Below are 22,536 nucleotides of genomic sequence, written 5' to 3'. Positions count from 1 at the left end.
ACAACTAAGGCCACCAAAAATGAAACCACTAAAATGTGAAGCATACAGTGCTGACAATCTTGATGATAGCTTGATCGTGAAGATAAGATTTGTCGACTGAATGTGGTGTTGCAGTAAACTTTCCTGTATTCAAAATAAACAAGGAAGATATGGCATCTAGAATTTAATTTTTTTTCCATTATTTTTTCAACAGATTCACTGTTGCACTATATCCAGGACCATAATATTTAAGGAGATCATAAAAACAGTTCACATCCACCTCAGAAAAAAACCTAGCATACCAGGATGATATTAATTTATGTGCTTTATCCCGTTCAAGTAGACATGAAATGTTTGGTTTCACATGTTTTGGATCGAGTGTGTATAACCCTGGGGAGGAGTGAATTTCAGGGTGGGAGTGGAAAAGAGGACCAAAAGGAATGGGGAAGACACTTTTAATTAATATCATTTTTAATATATATGTGACCAGCTTCAACAAAACCCAGAACAAGTTGCCAGGCATGTTTTTGAGTTATAGGCCTTTAAAGATGACGTTCCCATAAAAAAATCAAATTTTGGAATTCTTAATTTTATGGTATTTGACCTTGGGACTGAGCGGACTTTCAACTCCTTGAAAGTACTTATTAAAAAGAGGTTTATTTAATCAATAATTGACAGTTGAACTATGACAATCCCTATTCAATCCTGTGTAAAGCAGGAAACTAATGAGCCCATTCCTCAGAATAGTCGTTCAGCAAAAATATCAAGGTATCATTTTCAAAATTATCCATATCTTGAAAAGTATTGATGCTATGTATATACTTTTGGTATCATTTTGAAGCTTATTGTCCCGTGCTTACATTTTCATCAAATCATGAAAAATCAAAAATGCGACTTGTTCCTGGTTTTGTCAGAACGGGTCACATATATGTACATATCGTTATGAATTCGGCAGAGTGACGAATCGAGAATTTTTAGCAAATTGAGTTTTTGTATGCTTATGATTATGTTTCAGGTTATCTTTTATTTCCACCAAAAATTAATGGTAAATCTTACTCACCGGCGTAGTTATTGAAATTTTTATTTGGAAAAATCGCGCCTAAGTGTGATAAATGAATTCCGCAGAGAGACGAATCATATACTATTAGCTGTACAAATCATGTTGATCTATATTGTATGGAGGGAAATCCTGAATTTTCTATATTACATGTCCTATACTAATATATTTGATACCAACATATAGCTGTATGTATCTTCTATCCAGTGATACAAAATAAGTACAAACATTCCCCACATGATATTGCTGTGGTTTAATAATGTGAGTGCGCGCCCGTGAAATTGGAAAATCCCGGAAAATCATACGCAAAATATAGGCCAATATTGTTATTTTTGCTTTAAAATCCTCGAGTTTTTGCTAAATATTACAGGGATGACTATTTATAACTTATATAGCAAGTTAACTCTACATAGCCTAAGGACAACCAGTAATTTCTACACAAAAGCCCCAAATCAAGAATGTGTGCTATGGTTTACACATAGTTAAATGCGTATTCGACCTCTCTCTGCGCAGTGGTAGAGACATTTTGGATGCAGCATAAAGCCGAATAGCTGTTAAAACACGTTTTGAGGGATATATCGATAATTTCAGAACATGCAAGTATTGCCAATAATTTGTGTACATTAACTTCTATAATATACATTTCAAATGAGTGCTCACGAATGTTCTAAATTTTAGAAGAACCAATGGAATAGTACCAAGATTTTCAAACGCAGTTTACTCAGAACAGCAATTTTGCGTATTCGGCACTCTGCCGTGTTCATAACAATATACATGTGTACACACACATATGTACAAATTAAAGCAATTGCATTAACCAAAATTGCTCATTTTCCGTGCTTCACCCGCAATTGATCTTCATTTTGTGAGCATGTTTGCGGGATGATTGTAAATTTGGCCCCAGCCTTTGGAAAATTTCCCAAGCATGCCATCTGGTATGGCCATGCAGAACAGGCGGGCCATAAATGTACATTGAAAACAGGGCATATAGAACCATAATTGTAACAAGTTCTAATAATGGGTCTTGCAAACATTGTTGTGAAATAATTTTCCACTGGCTTTTGGTGCAACAGCTCAGTCTCCTCCCAAAGTTCTCATACACTGAATCATTTGGTACACATTGGGTGAGTCTTGAGAGAAATGAACTGGGTATGCTTCTACTAGAAATGCAAACATGGTATTTGTACAATTCAATGAAAACTATACTTTACTATAGCTCTTGTTACAAGGGGCTGGAGGGAGCAGAAAAAGTTTTGTGTCTCAACAGAGGTGGAGGTGTCAAAGTTTAGTGGTCCATAGAGGGGGGGGGGGGCACAAAGTTTTGAGCAAGAAAGGCCAGCACCTCTGCCAAAGTATTAATGAATACTCCATTATTTTGCGTGATTGCATTCTAACAATACCATTATGTATACCTATACCTAAAAGATGTATTCTGTTTCATCTATTTTCTTCTTTATTTGTTGTTGAAGGCAAAGTTTGTTCGGCTTATATAAGGTGAAAAGTATTCGGCTTATATAAGGTGAAAAGTATTCGGCTTTTGTTACTGCGTGCGTCAATAAAGTCCCAACTCACGCTCGCATAAATTCACATAAGTGTGCACCAGTTACACATTATGCAACGCACAACTAGCGTAAGCACTGCGTCCAACTGAGTGTTATGAGTCTTAATTTTTTTCACCTTATATAAGCCAAACAAACTTAGGGTATGGCATGTATAATTTTTATTTTTGTGAAAAGAAATATCTACCTTTTTCTCCTGATGATGTTGTGGATGCTAGCTTGGGCAGGGTGTTGTTATTCTTGTCTGACGTGATGGTTAATGAAGCTGTTGAAATACAAGAATGTTTATAGTCATCAAGCATTTTATTCACAGTATGCCCTAAAAAGGCCAGTAAAAACGGACACTCCAGTATTTGCCAGCTTTTACCAATTAAAATCCTCTGGTATTTGTCCTGCATTTGCACTCAAAAAAGATAATGCCAGAAGAAAAAGCCAGTATATGCTTATTGACACACACATGGTTCTGCATCGGTATGAATGCACAGCATGGCAATAGACCTACAGATGACTTTTATCCTGATTATGCACACAAACATGATCAGGTTCAGGGCTTGTCAGGTTAGTTTCGGAAATTTCCCTGGTATGTTATTTGCACAATACCAAGCATCTTCAGAACATTATAGACCCTGAAATCAAAGGCTTTTTTCCAGTTTGCTTCTCAGCTAGGATAAAACATGAAGACCATGCAAAAAGAAACATGTGTGATATTTTTTTTATAAACTCAAAAATATCAATATACAAACCTTTTTGGCTAATACCGGTAGTACTGCCTAGGGTTGATGTAGTAGTTGTACTATCATTCTTTGGAACTGTTTGTGCCAAGGTATCTGTAGTAGAGATGATGCTTTGTAATTCTGTAATGTTTTCTTGGGCCACAGAAGACGATGGCTGCTTGGTTACTAAAATGCAAAAAGAAAACTGATATTTAGAAAGTTGATTCATGAAGTATTTCCATTTCATAGAAGTACAATTTAACTAGAATTTGATTTAATCTTATGAATCTACAGTATTCTCTTCAATAAACATACTTTTTTTTTTTTTAAAGTATGCATGCTATAGCAATAGCATGTAGGTAAGCTTAAACTGGTGGACCTGCAAGTAATTTGCAATAAAAATAGGACTTAAATAGGAAGTAAGTAAACTGGAAGAAAATTCACTTCTAATAAATGCCCCTCCCTCCCTTTTGAAAATGTCACACCCACGTGTGTCTATTAGAGAGAATACGGTATGGATTACTTTTTTATCAAATTTTATAATAGGTGTCTATAGATCAAAATAATTAATACCAATAAATGCTTAAATTGAGCCTTTTACATCCTCTCGTGTTACATGTACATCATGCTTTCAATTGTTTTGGCAATATCCTCATTTAGATAGGTATTTAGCTGCCTAACAGAACAAACAAGCTTTATTCTGTCACCATCAGAGATGTAGACTCGAGTCGTATGACTTGGACTCGAGTCTGACTCAAGTCACTATTTTTGGGACTTGTGACTTGACTTGTAACTTTTGCAAAATGACTTGACTTACTTGTGACTTAGACAAAATGACTTGGACTTGGACTTGGACTTGTCAAAAATGACTTGTCACCAACGCAAGTCTGAGGTTACTTTCCTGTAAATTGACATTTTTGGATGTACCGTAGAATTTGTGAATATTAGTAAGCCTAAAACTTGTTCTTGAACTACCAATGTGACCATTGTATATAATTATAATAAGCTTCACTATTATAGTGATTAGTGCATCAGAATTCGTTAGTACTGTACTCCGAAACTCAATTTGATTTCCGCCATATTGAATACCCATCAACAAATCAGTTTTAATCACACCATGACCAACTGGTGAATTGTCTCGAGACAGCAGGAAAGCACAACAACGCAAAGAATAGACTCCGCATTGCCCCACGATCATGAGGACCATTTAATACACATAAGCTTATTTATAATAATTTCACAATCTCATAGAAATTAAGACTATATTGAGATAATAACAGATTTCATATCAATTAAACAAATTATATACATTGAGATAATTAATTGCAGCAAGCATTTGGAATTATTGATTATCTTCATATAAATCAATAAACACACGAATTATTGGAAAATGTGTACAAGCCAACCATACAGGCTGGACAAACAAAAGTTGACTTCTGAATCACATTTAACCAATTTCATCTTAAGCAAATCTTAAGCATATCTTAAACAGATACATCTTTGGATCAAACAGAGGATTGGATTGGAAAACAGCATTTTAACCGCAATTAAATAATTAGAAATCTCCAAAAGAATTAACAATGCCAACACTAGCAAACGAACATTTTGTATTCAGCAAGATCTGGTATCAATGCTTAAACCATTTACTGATATATAATATATTAAATCCACCGTTATTTACAACCAAGTAAATAAAGATACTCCAAATAAGCAACAAAGCATTTATAACCCTGGTATAAAACGCAGTAGAAAGGGAGAAAAGCATGAAGGCAACCAATAGCCCACTACAAAACGCAGTAGAAAGTGGAGACAATCTACTGACAAGATTCTTCAGGTTTTGAAGAAACTCCACCACCCTCAATAAAAACGCAGTAGAAAGTGGAGACAATCTACTGACGAGATTCTTCAGGTTTTGAAGAAACTCCACCACCCTCTATAAAAACGCAGTAGAAAGTGGAGACAATCTACTTATGAGATTCTTCAGGTTTTGAAGAAACTCCATACAAAGCCCAATAAAACCAACAAATACCATAAAACACAGTAGAAAGTGGAGACAATCTACTGACGAGATTCTTCAGGTTTTGAAGAAACTCCATTCAAAGCAATCAATAGCCCAATAAAACCAACCAATACCATAAAACGCAGTAGAAAGTGGAGACAATCTACTGACGAGATTCTTCAGGATTTGAAGAAACTCCATACAAAGCATTCGATAGCCCAATAAAACCAATCAATACCATAAAACACAGTAGAAAGTGGAGACAATCTACTGACAAGATTCTTCAGGTTTTGAAAAAACTCCACCACCCTCTATAAAACGCAGTAGAAAGTGGAGACAATCTACTGACGAGATTCTTCAGGTTTTGAAGAAACTCCATACAAAGCATTCAATAGCCCAATAAAACCAATCAATACCATAAAACGCAGTAGAAAGTGGAGACAATCTACTGACGAGATTCTTCAGGTTTCAAGAAACTCCCCACCCTCTATAAAAACGCAGTAAAAAGTGGAGACAATCTACTGACGAGATTCTTCAGGTTTTGAAGAAACTCCATACAAAGCATTCATTCCCCTTCTATAAAACGCAGTAGAAAGTGGAGACAATCTACTAATGATATTCTTCAAGATTTGAAGAAATTCCCTACAAAGCCTCTATTTTTAAGCATAAAGCAGCATAATTGGACATACCATTTTATTGGAGTATCTTTAACCATATTTAGTTAACTGATTCACCCTTCCAGCTTTTGGGAGGGTGGGTGGGATTTTTTGGTCCATCAAGATCGAAGGAACAATTGCAAGTGCATCACTAGGAGAACTATGGACATAACAAAGGAATGAAAAAATAAGACGGAGACCTGAATGGCTGCACACCACTAAAGTGACAGCTGACTGGACAGAAAAACTGAGCTTGTTGCTATAACAACATAACAACAACCCCTAAATTAAAACTGAATTGACCAGGAGACCAAAAACTTTAAGTGTACTTGAGAATGCTCAAGTGGGAATAAGAGGATAAGCCTCTACACCTAGATGCACATGACAGCCTAATGTCCCCTGCTGCTGAGACAATCTAGTTTTTAAAAGATTTGCAACTTTAAAAAACGGAATAGACTTGTAGTGACTTGTGACAAATTGTGACTTACTTGTGACTTGACTTGTCATTTGATGACTTGTGACTTGACTTGACTTGCAACCTTTTCAAAATGACTTGACTTACTTGGGACTTGGACAAAAGGACTTGTGACTTGGACTTGACTTGCAAAAAATGACTTGTTGACATCTCTGGTCACCATCATCATGACATGTCATAAAAAATAAAATAAAACATTTTAATTAAGGCAGATCTCCAATCACAAGTTTCACCTGATTATGATGTGAGATTATATGGAACAAAATGGGAATGTTTATTAAGGGATCTAAAATGAGCGTTTATTGCGTTTCGACAGTATTTTTTGTGGGACATGAGAGCACCTCAGACCTATCGAATTGCATTCTGAATACGAAGCATGTCTTTCTGATATCAAATAATTTTCATTTTTGAAAATCACAATATAATACAAATCTTATGACAAATTATAAAAATTTGATATTTTTCAAATTTTGATATATAACAGTCCTCGAAGTAAATTATATAAATCTAATGACATATTCTTTAAAGTGTATGTAGCAGGGAGGAAAAGCCGACGGTCAATTGAAAATTTTGACCTTTCATATTGAAGATATGGATTTTTTTCCCAAAAAGACCTAATTTTTTTTGTGTGTTTTGGGAAAAAAAAATCCATATCTTCAATACTTAAAGGTCAAAATTTTCAATTGATCGTCGGCTTTTCATCCCACCTACATACACTTTAAGTATAAATCATCAGATTTATAAAGTTAACTTCAAGTACTGTTAAATATCAAAAATATCAATTTTTAATGATTTGCCATAAAATGTGTATTAAATTGCGAATTTCAAAAAATCAAAATTATTTGATATCAGAATGACATTCTTCGATTCAGAATGCAATTCGATATGTCTGATGTGCTCTAATGTCCCACAATAAATACTGTCCAAACGCTCATACCCCAGCCCTTAATGCACTGATCATTTTCATTGCACTGATCATTTTCATTGCACTGATCATTTCAAATATTCAATATGGTAGAATATTTTGACCTTAGATGACCAATTATCAATTGTCTCGAGACAGCAGGAAAGCACAACAACGCAAAGAATAGACTCCGCATTGCCCCCACGATCATGAGGACCATTTAATACACATAAGCTTATTTATAATAATTTCACAATCTCATAGAAATTAAGACTATATTGAGATAACAGATTTCATATCAATTAAACAAATTATATACATTGAGATGATTAATTGCAGCAAGCATTTGGAATTATTTATCATCTTCATATAAATCAATAAATACACAAATTATTGGAAAAATGTGTACAAGCCAACCATACAGGCTGGACAAACAAAAGTTGACTTCTGAATCACATTTAACCAAATTTCATCTTAAGCAAATCTTAAGCATATCTTAAACAGATACATCTTTGGATCAAACAGAGGATTGGATTGGAAAACAGCATTTTTAACCGCAATTAAATAATTAGAAATCTCCAAAAGAATAAACAATGCCAACACTAGCAAACGAACATTTTGTATTCAGCAAGATACGGCATCAATGCTTAAACCATTTACTGATATATAATCCACTGGTATTGACAACCAAGTAAATAAAGATACTCCAAATAAGCAACAAAGCATTTATAACCCTGGTATAAAAACGCAGCAGAAAGGGAGGAAAGCATGAAGGCAACCAATAGCCCGCCATAACCCGCAGTAGAAAGTGGAGACAATCTACCGACGAGATTCTTCAGGTTTCAAGAAACTCCGTAACACATTCAAACACCATAAAACGCAGTAGAAAGTGGAGACAATCTACAGACGAGATTCTTCAGGTTTTGAAGAAAATCCTTAACACATCCAGGCACCATTAAACGCAGTAGAAAGTGGAGACAATCTACTGACGAGATTCTTCAGGTTTCAAGAAACTCCGTAACACATTCAAACACCATAAAACGCAGTAGAAAGTGGAGACAATCTACCCGACGAGATTCTTCAGGTTTCAAGAAATTCCGTAACACATTCAAACACCATAAAACGCAGTAGAAAGTGGAGACAATCTACAGACGAGATTCTTCAGGTTTTGAAGAAAATCCTTAACACATCCAGGCACCATTAAACGCAGTAGAAAGTGGAGACAATCTACTGACGAGATTCTTCAGGTTTCAAGAAACTCCGTAACACATTCAAACACCATAAAACGCAGTAGAAAGTGGAGACAATCTACAGACGAGATTCTTCAGGTTTTGAAGAAAATCCTTAACACATCCAAGCACCATAAAACGCAGTAGAAAGTGGAGACAATCTACGGCGAGATTCTTCAGGTTTTGAAGAAACTCCATAACACATTCAAACACCATAAAACGCAGTAGAAAGTGGAGACAATCTACAGACGAGATTCTTCAGGTTTCAAGAAACTCCGTAACACATTCAAACACCATAAAACGCAGTAGAAAGTGGAGACAATCTACAGACGAGATTCTTCAGGTTTTGAAGAAAATCCAACACATCCAGGCACCATTAAACGCGGTAGAAAGTGGAGACAATCTACTGACGAGATTCTCCAGGTTTCGAAGACACTCCGTAACACATTCAAACACCATAAAACGCCGTAGAAAGTGGAGACAATCTACAGACGAGATTCTTCAGGTTTTGAAGAAAATCCTTAACACATCCAAGCACCATAAAACGCAGTAGAAAGTGGAGACAATCTACCGACGAGATTCTTCAGGTTTTGAAGAAACTCCATAACACATTCAAACACCATAAAACGCAGTAGAAAGTGGAGACAATCTACAGACGAGATTCTTCAGGTTTCAAAGAAACTCCGTAACACATTCAAACACCATAAAACGCAGTAGAAAGTGGAGACAATCTACAGACGAGATTCTTCAGGTTTCAAGAAACTCCGTAACACATTCAAACACCATAAAACGCAGTAGAAAGTGGAGACAATCTACAGACGAGATTCTTCAGGTTTTGAAGAAAATCCTTAACACATCCAAGCACCATAAAACGCAGTAGAAAGTGGAGACAATCTCACGGACGAGATTCTTCAGGTTTCGAAGAAACTCCATAACACATTCAAACACCATAAAACGCAGTAGAAAGTGGAGACAATCTACAGACGAGATTCTTCAGGTTTCAAGAAACTCCGTAACACATTCAAACACCATAAAACGCAGTAGAAAGTGGAGACAATCTACAGACGAGATTCTTCAGGTTTTGAAGAAACTCCATACAAAGCATTCATTCCCCTTCTATAAAACGCAGTAGAAAGTGGAGACAATCTACTAATGATATTCTTCAAGATTTCAAGAAATTCCATACAAAGCCTCTATTTTTAAGCATAAAGCAGCATATTTGGACATACCATTTTATTGGAGTATCTTTAACCATATTTAGTTACTGAATCACCCTTCCAGCTTTTGGGAGGGTGGGTGGGATTTTTTGGTCCATCAAGATCGAAGGAACAATTGCAAGTGCATCACTAGGAGAACTATGGACATAACAAAGGAATTAAAAAATAAGACGGGAGACCTGAATGGCTGCACAACACTAAAGTGACAGCTGACTGGACAGAAAAACTGAGCTTGTTGCTATAACAACATAACAACAACCCCTAAATTAAAACTGACTTGACCAGGAGACCAAAACACTTTAAGTGTACTTGAGAATGCTCAAGTGGGAATAAGAGGATAAGCCTCTATACCTAGATGCACATGACAGTTTAATGTCCCTGCTGCTGAGACAATCTAGTTTTTAAAAGATTTGCAACTTTAAAAACGGAATTGTCTCGAGACAGCAGGAAAGCACAACAACGCAAAGAATAGACTCCGCATTGCCCCCACGATCATGAGGACCATTTAATACACATAAGCTTATTTATAATAATTTCACAATCTCATAGAAATTAAGACTATATTGAGATAACAGATTTCATATCAATTAAACAAATTATATACATTGAGATGATTAATTGCAGCAAGCATTTGGAATTATTTATCATCTTCATATAAATCAATAAATACACAAATTATTGGAAAAATGTGTACAAGCCAACCATACAGGCTGGACAAACAAAAGTTGACTTCTGAATCACATTTAACCAAATTTCATCTTAAGCAAATCTTAAGCATATCTTAAACAGATACATCTTTGGATCAAACAGAGGATTGGATTGGAAAACAGCATTTTTAACCGCAATTAAATAATTAGAAATCTCCAAAAGAATAAACAATGCCAACCAAGTTTCTCAATGGAGAAACTTGATTAAACCCCCTCCCTCCCCCTCCCCTCCCTCAAAACAATGTACAAAGGTGGAAAAGCAAAAAGCCTCAGGATGCTCCAGATGAGTCCTGAACCAATCCAACCCCTCTAAGGACCAATGAAAGCTGTCATATCTAAATGGGGCAGCCACATCGCCATCATCTTGATGTCAGCAAGTAATCAGCTGCTGAAAATTTTATTTACACATGTAGTGGTTTTCTTACAAAATCTCTATTGATGATCAATGAGGAAACTATAATATATACACCAAAGATTTATGTACAGCCTGTACCGAAAACATAGGAAAATATTGCATCACCCCATACACCCAATAAGTTAAAAACAAATATTATTAAATCAAAAGGGGCAATTTATTTTGTAAATTTAAACCATATATTCTATGAAACAACTAAACAGGGATCTATTATAATAGCATACAGGTGTATAGGTATAATGATAGTTGTATTAAATGCACCAAGCCCAACAAAAAAATGAATATGCTATAAACATGACAAACTTTTAGGAAAGAAGACTGCAATTGTATAAATAATACTTTAATAAGTTGTCAAGCTCAGGCAACTAACCTTAAACCTATAATAATAGTTGTGCACAAGCCATAGCAACCAGATTTTTATTGTTTGTTTGGTGTTAAAATAATGAATAGAAATTATGTAGTTGTTCTCTTTCTCTATATATACTCTCTATAATTATATGAAATGTACATAATATGAACATATATAAATTATACAATTAGCATGATTAGATAGCACCATTAATTGTGCCAGATATCGCTTTACATACAATATTGCTTGCTGCAATTTCCAAGCATGTTTAGTGTAAGTTATCAAATACATACTTAAGGATGGACAGAATAGTGTACAGTATGAAGTAACTCACATGATAATATTCACATGATGTGCAAATTGACATAAGCATCAAATTTCAAGTCTGCTCAATTTATTTTCTGCACAAGCCATAGCAACCAGATTTTTATTTGTTTGTTTGGTGTTAATTAATGAAATAGAAATATATTTAGTTGTTCTCTCTATATATACACTCTCTATGATTATATAATGTATGAAATGTACATATGTACTTATATAGTATACAATTAGCATGATTAGATAGCACCATTAATTGTGCTAGATATCGCTTTACATATAATATTGCTTGCTGCAATTTCCAAGCATGTTTAGTGTAAGCTATCAAATACATACTTAAGGATAGACAATGATGTTCTTTGTATACAAAGAATAGTGTATAGTATGAAGTAATTCACATGATGTGCAAATTGACATAAGCATCAAATTTCAGTTTAATTAACTGATCCTAACCTTGAAATGTGTTTAACTAGATATATGTTCATCTTATTTGATCTTGAGAACAAAACCAGAAATAGCTGTAAGTGGCAAATTTTGAAAGAAATGATAACAAATCGCTATTTGACAATTGAGCCACACAAAGTATTACTGTAGCTCCCATTTCAAAGACCCATTAATGATAACAGATCATGAATAGGGGCCTACCTGATCCAATTTTAAAAGTGACATTTATAAAATAAAGTAATTCACTACCAATGAATGGTAACCCAGAGAATAATTTTCTCACTGCTAACTTTAAAGTTCTTGCAGATGAATAAAATAAGATACCAAAGCTAAAAGTCTCATAAATAATCTTAAGTGTGTTGCACTGAATACGTTTAATCATTCACAATAATTAATGTTAAAGCTCTTAATAACCCCTTTATAAATGGTAGTACAAAAAAAATAAACTAGTAGAAATCGAATAGTTATCTACTAATAATTTTTTCAAGAATTGAAAAAAAAATGTATATTATCTGTACCACAAATTAATCAATCATTGAAATGTTCCATGAATATATTCAATAATCAACTACCCTTTTAAAACTTGATACTGTTTGTGATCTTCTATTCAACTTGATTGATTTGATTTTGATTTTATTTGGTATCTCCATATTGCACATACAACAATATAAGGTAAATAGATATAAAATGCATTAAGATAAATGACATATAATACACATAAAAAACACAGCAAGGAGATATCACAGGATAGCCCCTTAAGCCCAAAGGCTTATTTCTGAAGGGGTCCTTTATACATAGAAGGGCAAAGGGCATAAATACATACAAAAACATACCAATAAATATATATGTTTTCTTATTTTTAATTACCTTACACAATGTTACTTTCTTTTTCCATATGAACGAAAGCATCAAATAATACAAAAGTTTGAATTACTTGAACCGCAGTTTAATTCAAATATTGAATTTCCCACAGAATATTAAATATGTTCCCCATTCTACCAACTATAAATAATGTAAGGACCATTATTGTAGTTAGAAATTAAATTTTACATCTATTTTTGTTTTGTTTTGTTTTGTTTTTGTTTTGTTTTAGACTAACTGGATGTCTGTCTGTTTTAGGCTACTCTTTTACATCCATTCATAATTTTGATCATAATTTATAATGACAAGCTTATGATGTTTCACATCTTGCATGTCATGTATGCAAGCCACCATCATCCTGGAACACTAATCTAGACTTCTATATTTATGACTGTGTTCCTCTTTATTGATAAGTAATGCAAAATTGATAAATAGTAATATCCAATAGGCCTACATATTTAATCTTTAAATTACTGTGAAAATAAAGTTGAACCTATTACAATAGAACATATTTTTACATCATTGATAAATACCATAATTTATATGCTGTCATTATCCCACTTATTGTGTATGCGTAAATGATGCAAAAGTAGGGCCTACATACAATTTTAATCACTTAATAAAAGTTGGACCTATCATAATCATTATACAACTTTTGCTGTATGCATAAATGATGCAAAGTGTCCCTTGTATTAATATCGACCTAGTCTTTTTGCAATTCTTTTCCACACCTTAGGGCATGTTAACTTCTGTCTTTTAGATTATAAAATTTGGTTTTCATGCTGAACAACATCCCATAAGACTAAAATGGTTTTATATTTGTACATAGCAAAGGACATCACATTAAGGACATCATATCAGGTCGATGAAGTATTGATGTATAAAAATATACCTTGTTGTTTTTAAATTTAACCGGTATTTCATTGAAGCAATAGTTCAGCAGTTCTGTAAAAAAATATGCAATATGAAATGTATCTAATTTACATACAATGCACATGTACATTTATAGTCTCTCTTGTATTTCAAGTTAGATTTCAGAATCGTGGGAATTACAAGTCTATAGTCGAGTCACCGGATGAGCATTATTTATGGTTAACAGTATTTTGCTGAAGAATAACAACTGATATCGTAGAGCGGGATATTCGCAAAGTTTTATGAAAGAAGAAAATAATGGTATCCGATGCCAATTTAAATTATTCATCTAAAGTAAATGAACGTCATCAGCTGCTGTCATAACAATTTCAACTCCGTCTTGGATTGTTCTTCTTGCTTGTGGAAGAGTAAGAAGCTAATTCTAACAAAACTTTATTCCTCTCGATACGTGTTGAGCTGAAGAAATATGCCGATGTATACAACATGTAAATTGACATCTCAAGTCTGCTCAATTTATTTTCTGCCAAATTTGTTATTGCAGGATTATCATTCTCAGTTATCTTCCTCTTTTCTTCCTTGAAAATTTTCGAGGTGCATATTTAAACGACGTATTGCTGCCATGGCCGAGAATGCAACTAGTCAGCTTGAGTAACTTATGGGTCTATTCACATATCGCAAACCACATATGATGCAATCCTCAGTGCAATATCAGCGGAAGATATTTCTGAAATATAACCACAAAAAACAAACAGCAAAGAGAAGAAAACTATGTGCTTTCCCCCCATTGTTTGATACCTTTGCACCTTATTATGTTGATATTAATGGTTGGTATGTAAGCCTGTTCCAAGATACGCAACTTCTAGATTTTATTTACTAATAACCGACTTGCATGCAGATAAGGTATGCATGCAAACATGATACAAATCTTAACTTTATAAGGCTTACATTCAGCTGACAAATAAATATATATCCCCATCCCATTAATAGAACAAGTCCAAATACTCTTGTCTGATTTGCACGTTGACCATTTCTTTTCGAGCAACATGTAATCCATTAATTGATACTCAATATGTGATTTAATATGTCATCTTATCATACTGGTAATGCATGAGCTAATAATGGCAGAAAATTGATAATATAAACAATTGTTATTGCCTCACCTATTATCGTATTCAACTCGTGATATAAAGTGCAAACAGGAAAATAAAAAGATTTAGTGATAAAGCCACCACCAAAATTTTAATAAGTTCTGCCGACTTACATTTAACTGACTAACACTAACAGATATAAAATACTTAATTGATTGTAACTAGGGTTGATTATCTCGAACAAAGAATTTACAGAGAAATGTTTTGACTACTTGCCTGTTTGTAAGCAATGTGAAGCCGATGGCCAATTCCAACATGAAAATGACAAAACCAGTTCTGCTCTGTGGATGCTGATTAGCGCTTCTATACACTTAAATATTAATGAAATAATAGCATCCACTGATGCAGTAATGTATAGTTATCAAGCATATACTTATAGATTACTACCACACTAGCTACTGGTAATCTTTTTTCACTACCAAGAGCCCAAAATATTTTTTGGTCCATCAAGATCGAAGGAACAATTGCAAGTGCATCACTATGAGAACTATGGACATAACAAAGGAATTAAAAAATAAGACGGGAGACCTGAATGGCTGCACAACACTAAAGTGACAGCTGACTGGACAGAAAAACTGAGCTTGTTGCTATAACAACATAACAACAACCCCTAAATTAAAACTGACTTGACCAGGAGACCAAAACACTTTAAGTGTACTTGAGAATGCTCAAGTGGGAATAAGAGGATAAGCCTCTACACCTAGATGCACATGACAGCCTAATGTCCCCTGCTGCTGAGACAATCTAGTTTTTAAAAGATTTGCAACTTTAAAAAACGGAATTCTTCTAATATGTGATGCGATCAAGAAAAAATCAGTTGGAACTCAGAAATATTGATTTTGAGATATAGCCAAACAAAGGAAATATTTCCTTTTGTTTCCTCTTATTTTGCAAACACTTTAATTGCTTGTATCTTTGGAACTGGTTGTTCAATTTCAATGGGTGTTTATGCAAAATGTAGATGTAAATGCTTTTTACTATCTTACAAGAAACTGAAAATTTAATATTTCTGAGTTCCGACTGATTTTGCTTCCGCATCACATACCTTGAAGTGTCAAAGTGATTGGCATGCAAATTCACTGTTCATCATAATTACCACCAGCATTAGTAAATATGCAATGAAATATTATATTATATAAGCTATACCATCATGACCTGATGGACCTGAAATCTTGACCTTGACCTTGAAAAAGATCACCTAAGTGCTTGGGCACACAATGCTGGTCATTCACACCAAGTTTTATTCCAACAAAATCAACTATTCTGACCTCAGACTTTTTAGTGGTATACTGAAAATATTTGGCCATTTATGTGTACAGGTTACTATCACAATTGAGTGGCCTGCCTGGTCAGACCTACCATTAATTTCCATTGGAGGCCAAAGTCTTGGATGATCAGGAATGGATCCTTGGGTTTCATTCCACGTTGCATTGGATGGTGCTATAGTTGAACTAGCTAGACCTTTCTCATTTGCATATTGTGAACACACTGCTTTTCTTTTGTTGGTCCCTGGTATCTTTGGCGGACCAACGCACAGTGGCTGGGGCTGGCAACGAGCTTTTGAACTACTCCTCCTACTGAATGTGCCATTGAGACACCGCTCACATACTGTATCTGTGTATGGCGTACCTATTTATATAGAATCAAAATATAAACAAAATCATAACCTTAAAGTTTGTTAATTATGTAGTCAAATCCAATTTTCTACTCACGGTATTAGACAGTTTTGTCAACCAGGTCGGTTGACTTCTTCAGACACCGCTCACATAATCATAACCTGTTATTAAGAAAGAATATTGCTTTTTGAACTCAGACAGGTGGGTAGGGAATCAACAAGCTTTGGTAAAAAAAAGTGGCAATTGCCTTGGGTCCCTCAGTCCCCCTCTGCATGGCCATGCTAACTCAAGTTATATTTCCCAAAAGCACATCTCATAGAAATATCATGTAAAGAATGCAATACAATTCAACTTAGTGTGAATAAATGATGAATGACTCATGTAAATCAACTTGAACAGTGGTCGCTCCTTTCAAGAACTTTGTACTTTGAATCTGCTACTGTAAATACACAGCGACATACATTATGCATACATTTTACATTATTGAGTTTTCAATATATAGTACAGTTAGTATTACTATAGTTGGAATTCTTTGAATTGTAAAAAAAACTGAGTTATAGATTTGTGTTAATTTATATTAAGTGAGGGCACGGTGGCTCAGTGGTTACGGCCTTGGACTCATAATCTGAGAGCTTGCTCGACGCGTGCGTGGGTTCGATTCCCGTCCCACCACCGTGTTGGGCGCCCTTGGGCAAGGCGCTTTGCCTCGCTTGCCTCACCCCACCCAGGTGCAATGGGAAGCTGTTAGGGGTAGTCACAGTCTGATGTACACTGATGGACCCTGCGCCACTTGTAGGCTGCAAACGTGGTTCCGACATATTCTAATGACGGCGGAATAAATGTAAAGCGCTTAGAGGCTGTTTACGGCATAAAGCGCTATATAAATGTCTACATTTTTTTTACATTTTTTATTCGATTTTTCTCATGGCTTTATCATTTTTTTATCACTGTTTGAACAAATTATGAAAACAAGGAGCACACTATTAATGCTCAAGCAAATTCATGTGGCTGGAAGATGAGACACATAAGATATGCAAGGATCACCCAAGATTTGTCTTCATTGTTTTCAAATTTTGACTAGAAAAAAGATCATTTCCTGGAATCAGGAGCAGATGTGCTGTGGACGGCTTCATATCCACTACACCAGGGGTGACCAAACTGCGGTCAGTGGGCCACATGCAGCACTCAACAATGTCCAAATACAGCAAAAAAATAAGCATTTTCTTACAAAAAATCACATAAATATAACAAAAAGTTACTTACTTAAAAAGTAATTACTGATGCCATAGGTAAACAGACCTGGACCTATCTGGACACCATTTTTTCAAGGACCCACTAGCTGTGAGTAACTGAATACTATCAGATGGTGATTGATGACTATTTAATAATGTAAAAAATAAACACCCACCCAAAATGACTTTCTTAAGCGCCCTGGGCGGTTGATAGAACAAATACGGTACACAAAGACTGCAAATTTCACCCTGGACCTCCGGTACCATCTATCTTACCTCGTTCTACCACTCCGTGTCCCTTTTTGCACATGCTGTGGGATATGCATTTACTGCCTTGCCGGAATTTTCTCTTTGGGCATTTGGGTAGTTCTATATTGCATACACCTGGTGATACCATTTTCCAGTCAGGAAGACATCCGCAAATACTTGGTCTGGTTGCTGTGCAATTTCGAATGGTCTGTGAATCAGAACATAAAATATAAGGTTTCTAGCAAATTTTGATTAATAAATAATTATTTGTTTAAAATTTGTTTTAATAAAATTTAAGGCCCTATTACTAGTTTTCACTACCACTTTATATTCCCTTTTCAGTTTGAGCCAACGTAATGAGGTAAAATGAAAGCAAACATTTATTTCATTCCAGCACCTAAATAGTTAACGCAGCAGTACATCAGTGAATCTGATTGGTAACTTATCATGAGTAATCAAACTATCACTATATGTAGAGGTGAATGACTGTGCATGAGATCAGTGGCGTTGGTTCATCTTAGGCCATAAGTAGACGACGGGCCTTGGCTAAAAAAAATTGGGGTCAACAATAGACAATTTTGGGTACAATTACCGAATAGGGTGCAACTTGCTAGACTTGAGTCCAGTCCTCGTTTGCGGAGTTTAGGGTTAGGGTTTAGGGTTGGGGTAGGGCAGTCTTGTAATAAGACTAGTAGAGTTGCACCTTATTCGGCAATTGCTCCCAATTTTGTGTGTACATGTTGAAGAAACAAAGAACACACAAAGATCAATTATAGGATATCAATAACCTGGTCAGGTGCGTAAAGGTACTAAAATATGATTGGATCAAATGTATCACGATTCATGGGGTGAATTTGTTCTGCCCACATGGTATGCATATGCCAAGCTGAAACCACTGTCAACATTAATGCATAGTTACAAAAAGCTCAAAATTTATATTTTTCCATGTAAATATTGTTCCTAACCTAGTTCAGGAGCTACAAATTTTACAAAATAATTACCATTAACCCATTGCCCTCACACCTATCACAGTGTCGGCAGGTACGGCATTTGTTGGACTCGGCAAGGTATGTCCCAAAAGGACACCAAGCACACCTGAAAAGAAAAAAACACAAAAAACAAACAACAATGTATATGGTTTTAGTAAATCAGACTCAAGCTACAGCTCTGCAACCTCATATTTCAGTCCTTTCTTTTTTTACTTTAAAATTGCCCAAATACAAATCACATCAATTTACTCACTTTTATATTCCCATTGATTCATGTTGTTTCTACAGGTTTAACACTTCTGTGGGCCGTGGTACCGGTAATTTTTGGCTATCGAACTTTTTTGTCCCCCCTCTGCATACCGTCTAGTCTGGTTTTTACTTGTTCTCCACGTCAAGTTGGCGTACCTTGCTCATTTTCTTTTCAGTTGTTCATATATCCTCTTGTATCATTTATTGATCCTTGATGTGTTTTGTGTAGCTCGTCCGTTAGATTCACCATTACTCAATTTTTACAAAATAAGTCATTTTACATGAATCTATCATTTCTCTACTTACGCAGAGAAATAAGCTAAATGTGTTTGAATGGGGCTTCAACTTTGTCTTATGCTATTTTCCTCAATTTTTCATGACAATTTTAATGACTTGTCCTTCACTATTAGGCATTATTTATAGACCAACATAATTTTATTTTTGTACACTTTCACTGGATCACTGAATGGGCCTTAACCAGGACCTGTGTATTAATCATTCTAAGGGACTTACTTTGTATTTCTTTGTTTTGAGCAAGGCTCAACAACATGTTGCCCTGAAGGACACAGACGGCATCTTCTTGTAGTACCATCATCAAACCTCTTTTTGAATGTTGTTTTGTTTGGGTACAAGCACCCTCCAGATCGGCTTTGAGCATAGACCACCATCACGCCCAGCACACATATCTGCAGATTTTATAAAAGAACCAAAAAACATTTTGATTTATAATGAACATTATCACCAGTTGTTGATCAACCTGCTAGTGGTCCAGCCAAAAGCCGTGTATTTAAGGGATCTGGAATGAGCGTTTTGAGCGTTTCGACAGTATTTTTGTGGGACATGAGAGCACATCAGACATATCAAATTGCATTCTGAATACGAAGAATGTCTTTCTGATATCAAATAATTTTCATTTTTGAAATTCCAAGATAATACAAATTTTATGACAAATTATTAAAATTTGATATTTTTCACATTTTGATATATAACAGTCCTCGAAGTAAATTTTATAAATCTAATGATATATTCTTAAAGTGTATGTAGCTGGGAGGAAAAGCCAACGATCAATCGAAAATTTTGACCTTTCATATTGAAGATATGGATTTTTTTCCCAAAAAGACCTAATTTTTTGTGGTGTTTTGGGGAAAAAAATTCATATCTTCAATACGAAAGGTAAAAACTTTCAATTGATCATCGGCTTTTCATCCCACCTACACTTTAAGTATAAATCATCAGATTTATAAAGTTTACTTCGAGTACTGTTAAATATCAAAAATATCAATTTTTAATCATTTGCCATAAAATGTGTATTACATTCAATTTCAAAAATCTCTAATCTCTAATGTCCCACAATAAATACTGTCCAAACGTTCATACCCCAGCCCTTAAGACAAAATAAGAGATTTACATATGAAATTGACAGTAGGCCTGAGCTACCTATTTGAATGGGACTTCAACTTTGTTGATCGGTATCTGCTGTTTACTTTGTTTTTTTGCCAAACATGCAAATTGTAATTTCAAAATTACCAAATGACAATTTGAATGACTTATCCTTCACTTTTAAGCAATTAATATATGTGACACAATCTGGTCCATGGGAGCCAAAGGAGGCATTTTTCAAAATTGAGTTACTGTGATTATTACATTATTATACATACAATAGGCTATCATTTACTGAAAACACCAAAGGTCTAGCATACTTGGTTCTAAAGTTATGAAGTTTTTGATGTCTATTTTCTTATGTATTTTATTGTTTTTTACTCCATATTTTTACCTTTATCTCAGTTTCAAATTTGCCGCCTTGGCCCCCGCCGGCCCCCATGGACCAGATCGTGTCACATATATAAGGGGCTGTGCAATAATTATGAGCCGGGGAATTTCAACGGCCCGCCAAAAATCCCCGTCTCGGCCTGCCAAAAAATCTTTTGCCCCCTCCCCACACATGCCAAATTTTTGGGATCCCAATTTCAAGTGCAAACCTTAAATGGTCTATGCATGTTGCAAGCACAGCGAGCAGGCAAATGTGCATATTAAAACATTTCTGTATTGTTTTCCTAAGCCTTTTTAGCCGGAGCGTTTTATTTAAAAGGCGCCCCATGAATGTGTGCCAAAAATTGCTTGGCCACCCACCCTCTCGGCTGGCCAAAATTGCTTGCCCCCCCCCTTTCACCTGGCTCGCCACAAATTTCCCCCCCCAATTTTACCCTCCCCAGGGCTCATAATTATTGCACAGCCCCTAAATATATAAAATATACGTAACTTTTGTTACCAGTGTGTTATTATTTTTTGAGAAAAATGCAAAAATAGTCACAAATTTATCAAGGGGTGTAGTACCACCTTAAAACTCTTACCAAAATGGCGGATCTGCAACTCATCATTGTAAATCTTGCCAGCATGCAGATGCAGCTACGTCCTAGTGAAAAACGCCGGGAAAAAAGACAGTAGGGCCTACAGTGACATTTTTATCCCTCTTAATCAGACCCAAAATTGCACTGCTCCGTCATCCGTAGCCTACAATTCTGGTATTTATTTGGTCCGACAAGGCGGAGACGTTTCGTCGCGACCGCCATGTAGTGCTGGCACCACGAAAAGAATTCGGCGTCAAAAATTACTTCTGCCAATTAATTTTACGTAATATCCACATCCATGATAGGTTCGATCCTCCAGTCCTCGAATACTCACGCACGGCCGCTCCAATAAGGCAACGTGAAGGGTTGCAGGTAAAAAAAGGCGCCGCCATTAGAGGCCAGACGGATTCAGGCTACATCCATGAGGGAAATCCCCTTATGTGAGAGGGCGCTCTTATGCCTATCTTCCCTGCTTTCTCACCTGTTTCTGGCCCTGTTCTCAGTAGCACTGCTTTCTGGTCCAGACCTGTTCTGGAATAGACCTGGTCTTAGGGGTGGTGCAATAATTATGTGTACCCCCGGAGTGGTGAATTATAGGGGGCAAAGATTTTTGGCAGGCCAAAAGGGGATGGGGGGGGCAAGCATTTTGGCAGGTCGAATGGGGGGGCAAGCGATTTTTATGATAAGACAATCTAAGGTTTTAAATTCAAGTTCCCAAAAATCTTGCATGTGTAAGGGGGGCAAAGATTTTAGCACATCAAAGGTTTTTGGCATGTCAAAAGGGAGGGGGCAAAGATATTTTGGCACAGCCAAAGGGGGGGGGGTGGCAAGCGATTTTTTAGGCCAAATTATTGCACCACCCCTTAGACACCTACCTTTCAACCCGGGCTTTTATCTTAAATTTTTCAAAATGAAGCCCCAATTAGTTGGTGGACGATTTTGACACTATA

At 35.6% G+C, this 22,536-nt stretch overlaps 1 protein-coding gene across 1 annotated transcript; it reads right to left on the bottom strand.

The window, feature by feature from the left end:
• Positions 1-28: 28 nt before the first annotated feature.
• LOC140157891 (uncharacterized) lies at positions 29-21,617 on the bottom strand. The gene is made up of 8 exons (XM_072181137.1): positions 21,590-21,617; positions 19,752-19,924; positions 19,002-19,095; positions 18,028-18,208; positions 16,263-16,532; positions 3,339-3,494; positions 2,783-2,860; positions 29-123 (listed from the first exon to the last, which is right to left on the bottom strand). The coding sequence occupies exons 1-8, from the start codon at positions 21,614-21,616 to the stop codon at positions 29-31; spliced, it is 1,074 nt and encodes a 357-aa protein (XP_072037238.1). The 5' UTR covers position 21,617.
• Between the last annotated feature and the right edge of the window lie 919 nt (positions 21,618-22,536).

The sequence above is a fragment of the Amphiura filiformis genome, chromosome 7 (genome assembly GCF_039555335.1).
Source record: "Amphiura filiformis chromosome 7, Afil_fr2py, whole genome shotgun sequence".
Lineage (NCBI taxonomy): Eukaryota > Metazoa > Echinodermata > Ophiuroidea > Amphilepidida > Amphiuridae > Amphiura > Amphiura filiformis.
Note: the sequence above shows the minus strand (reverse complement) of the source record. Positions and strands in the feature narration are given on the sequence as shown.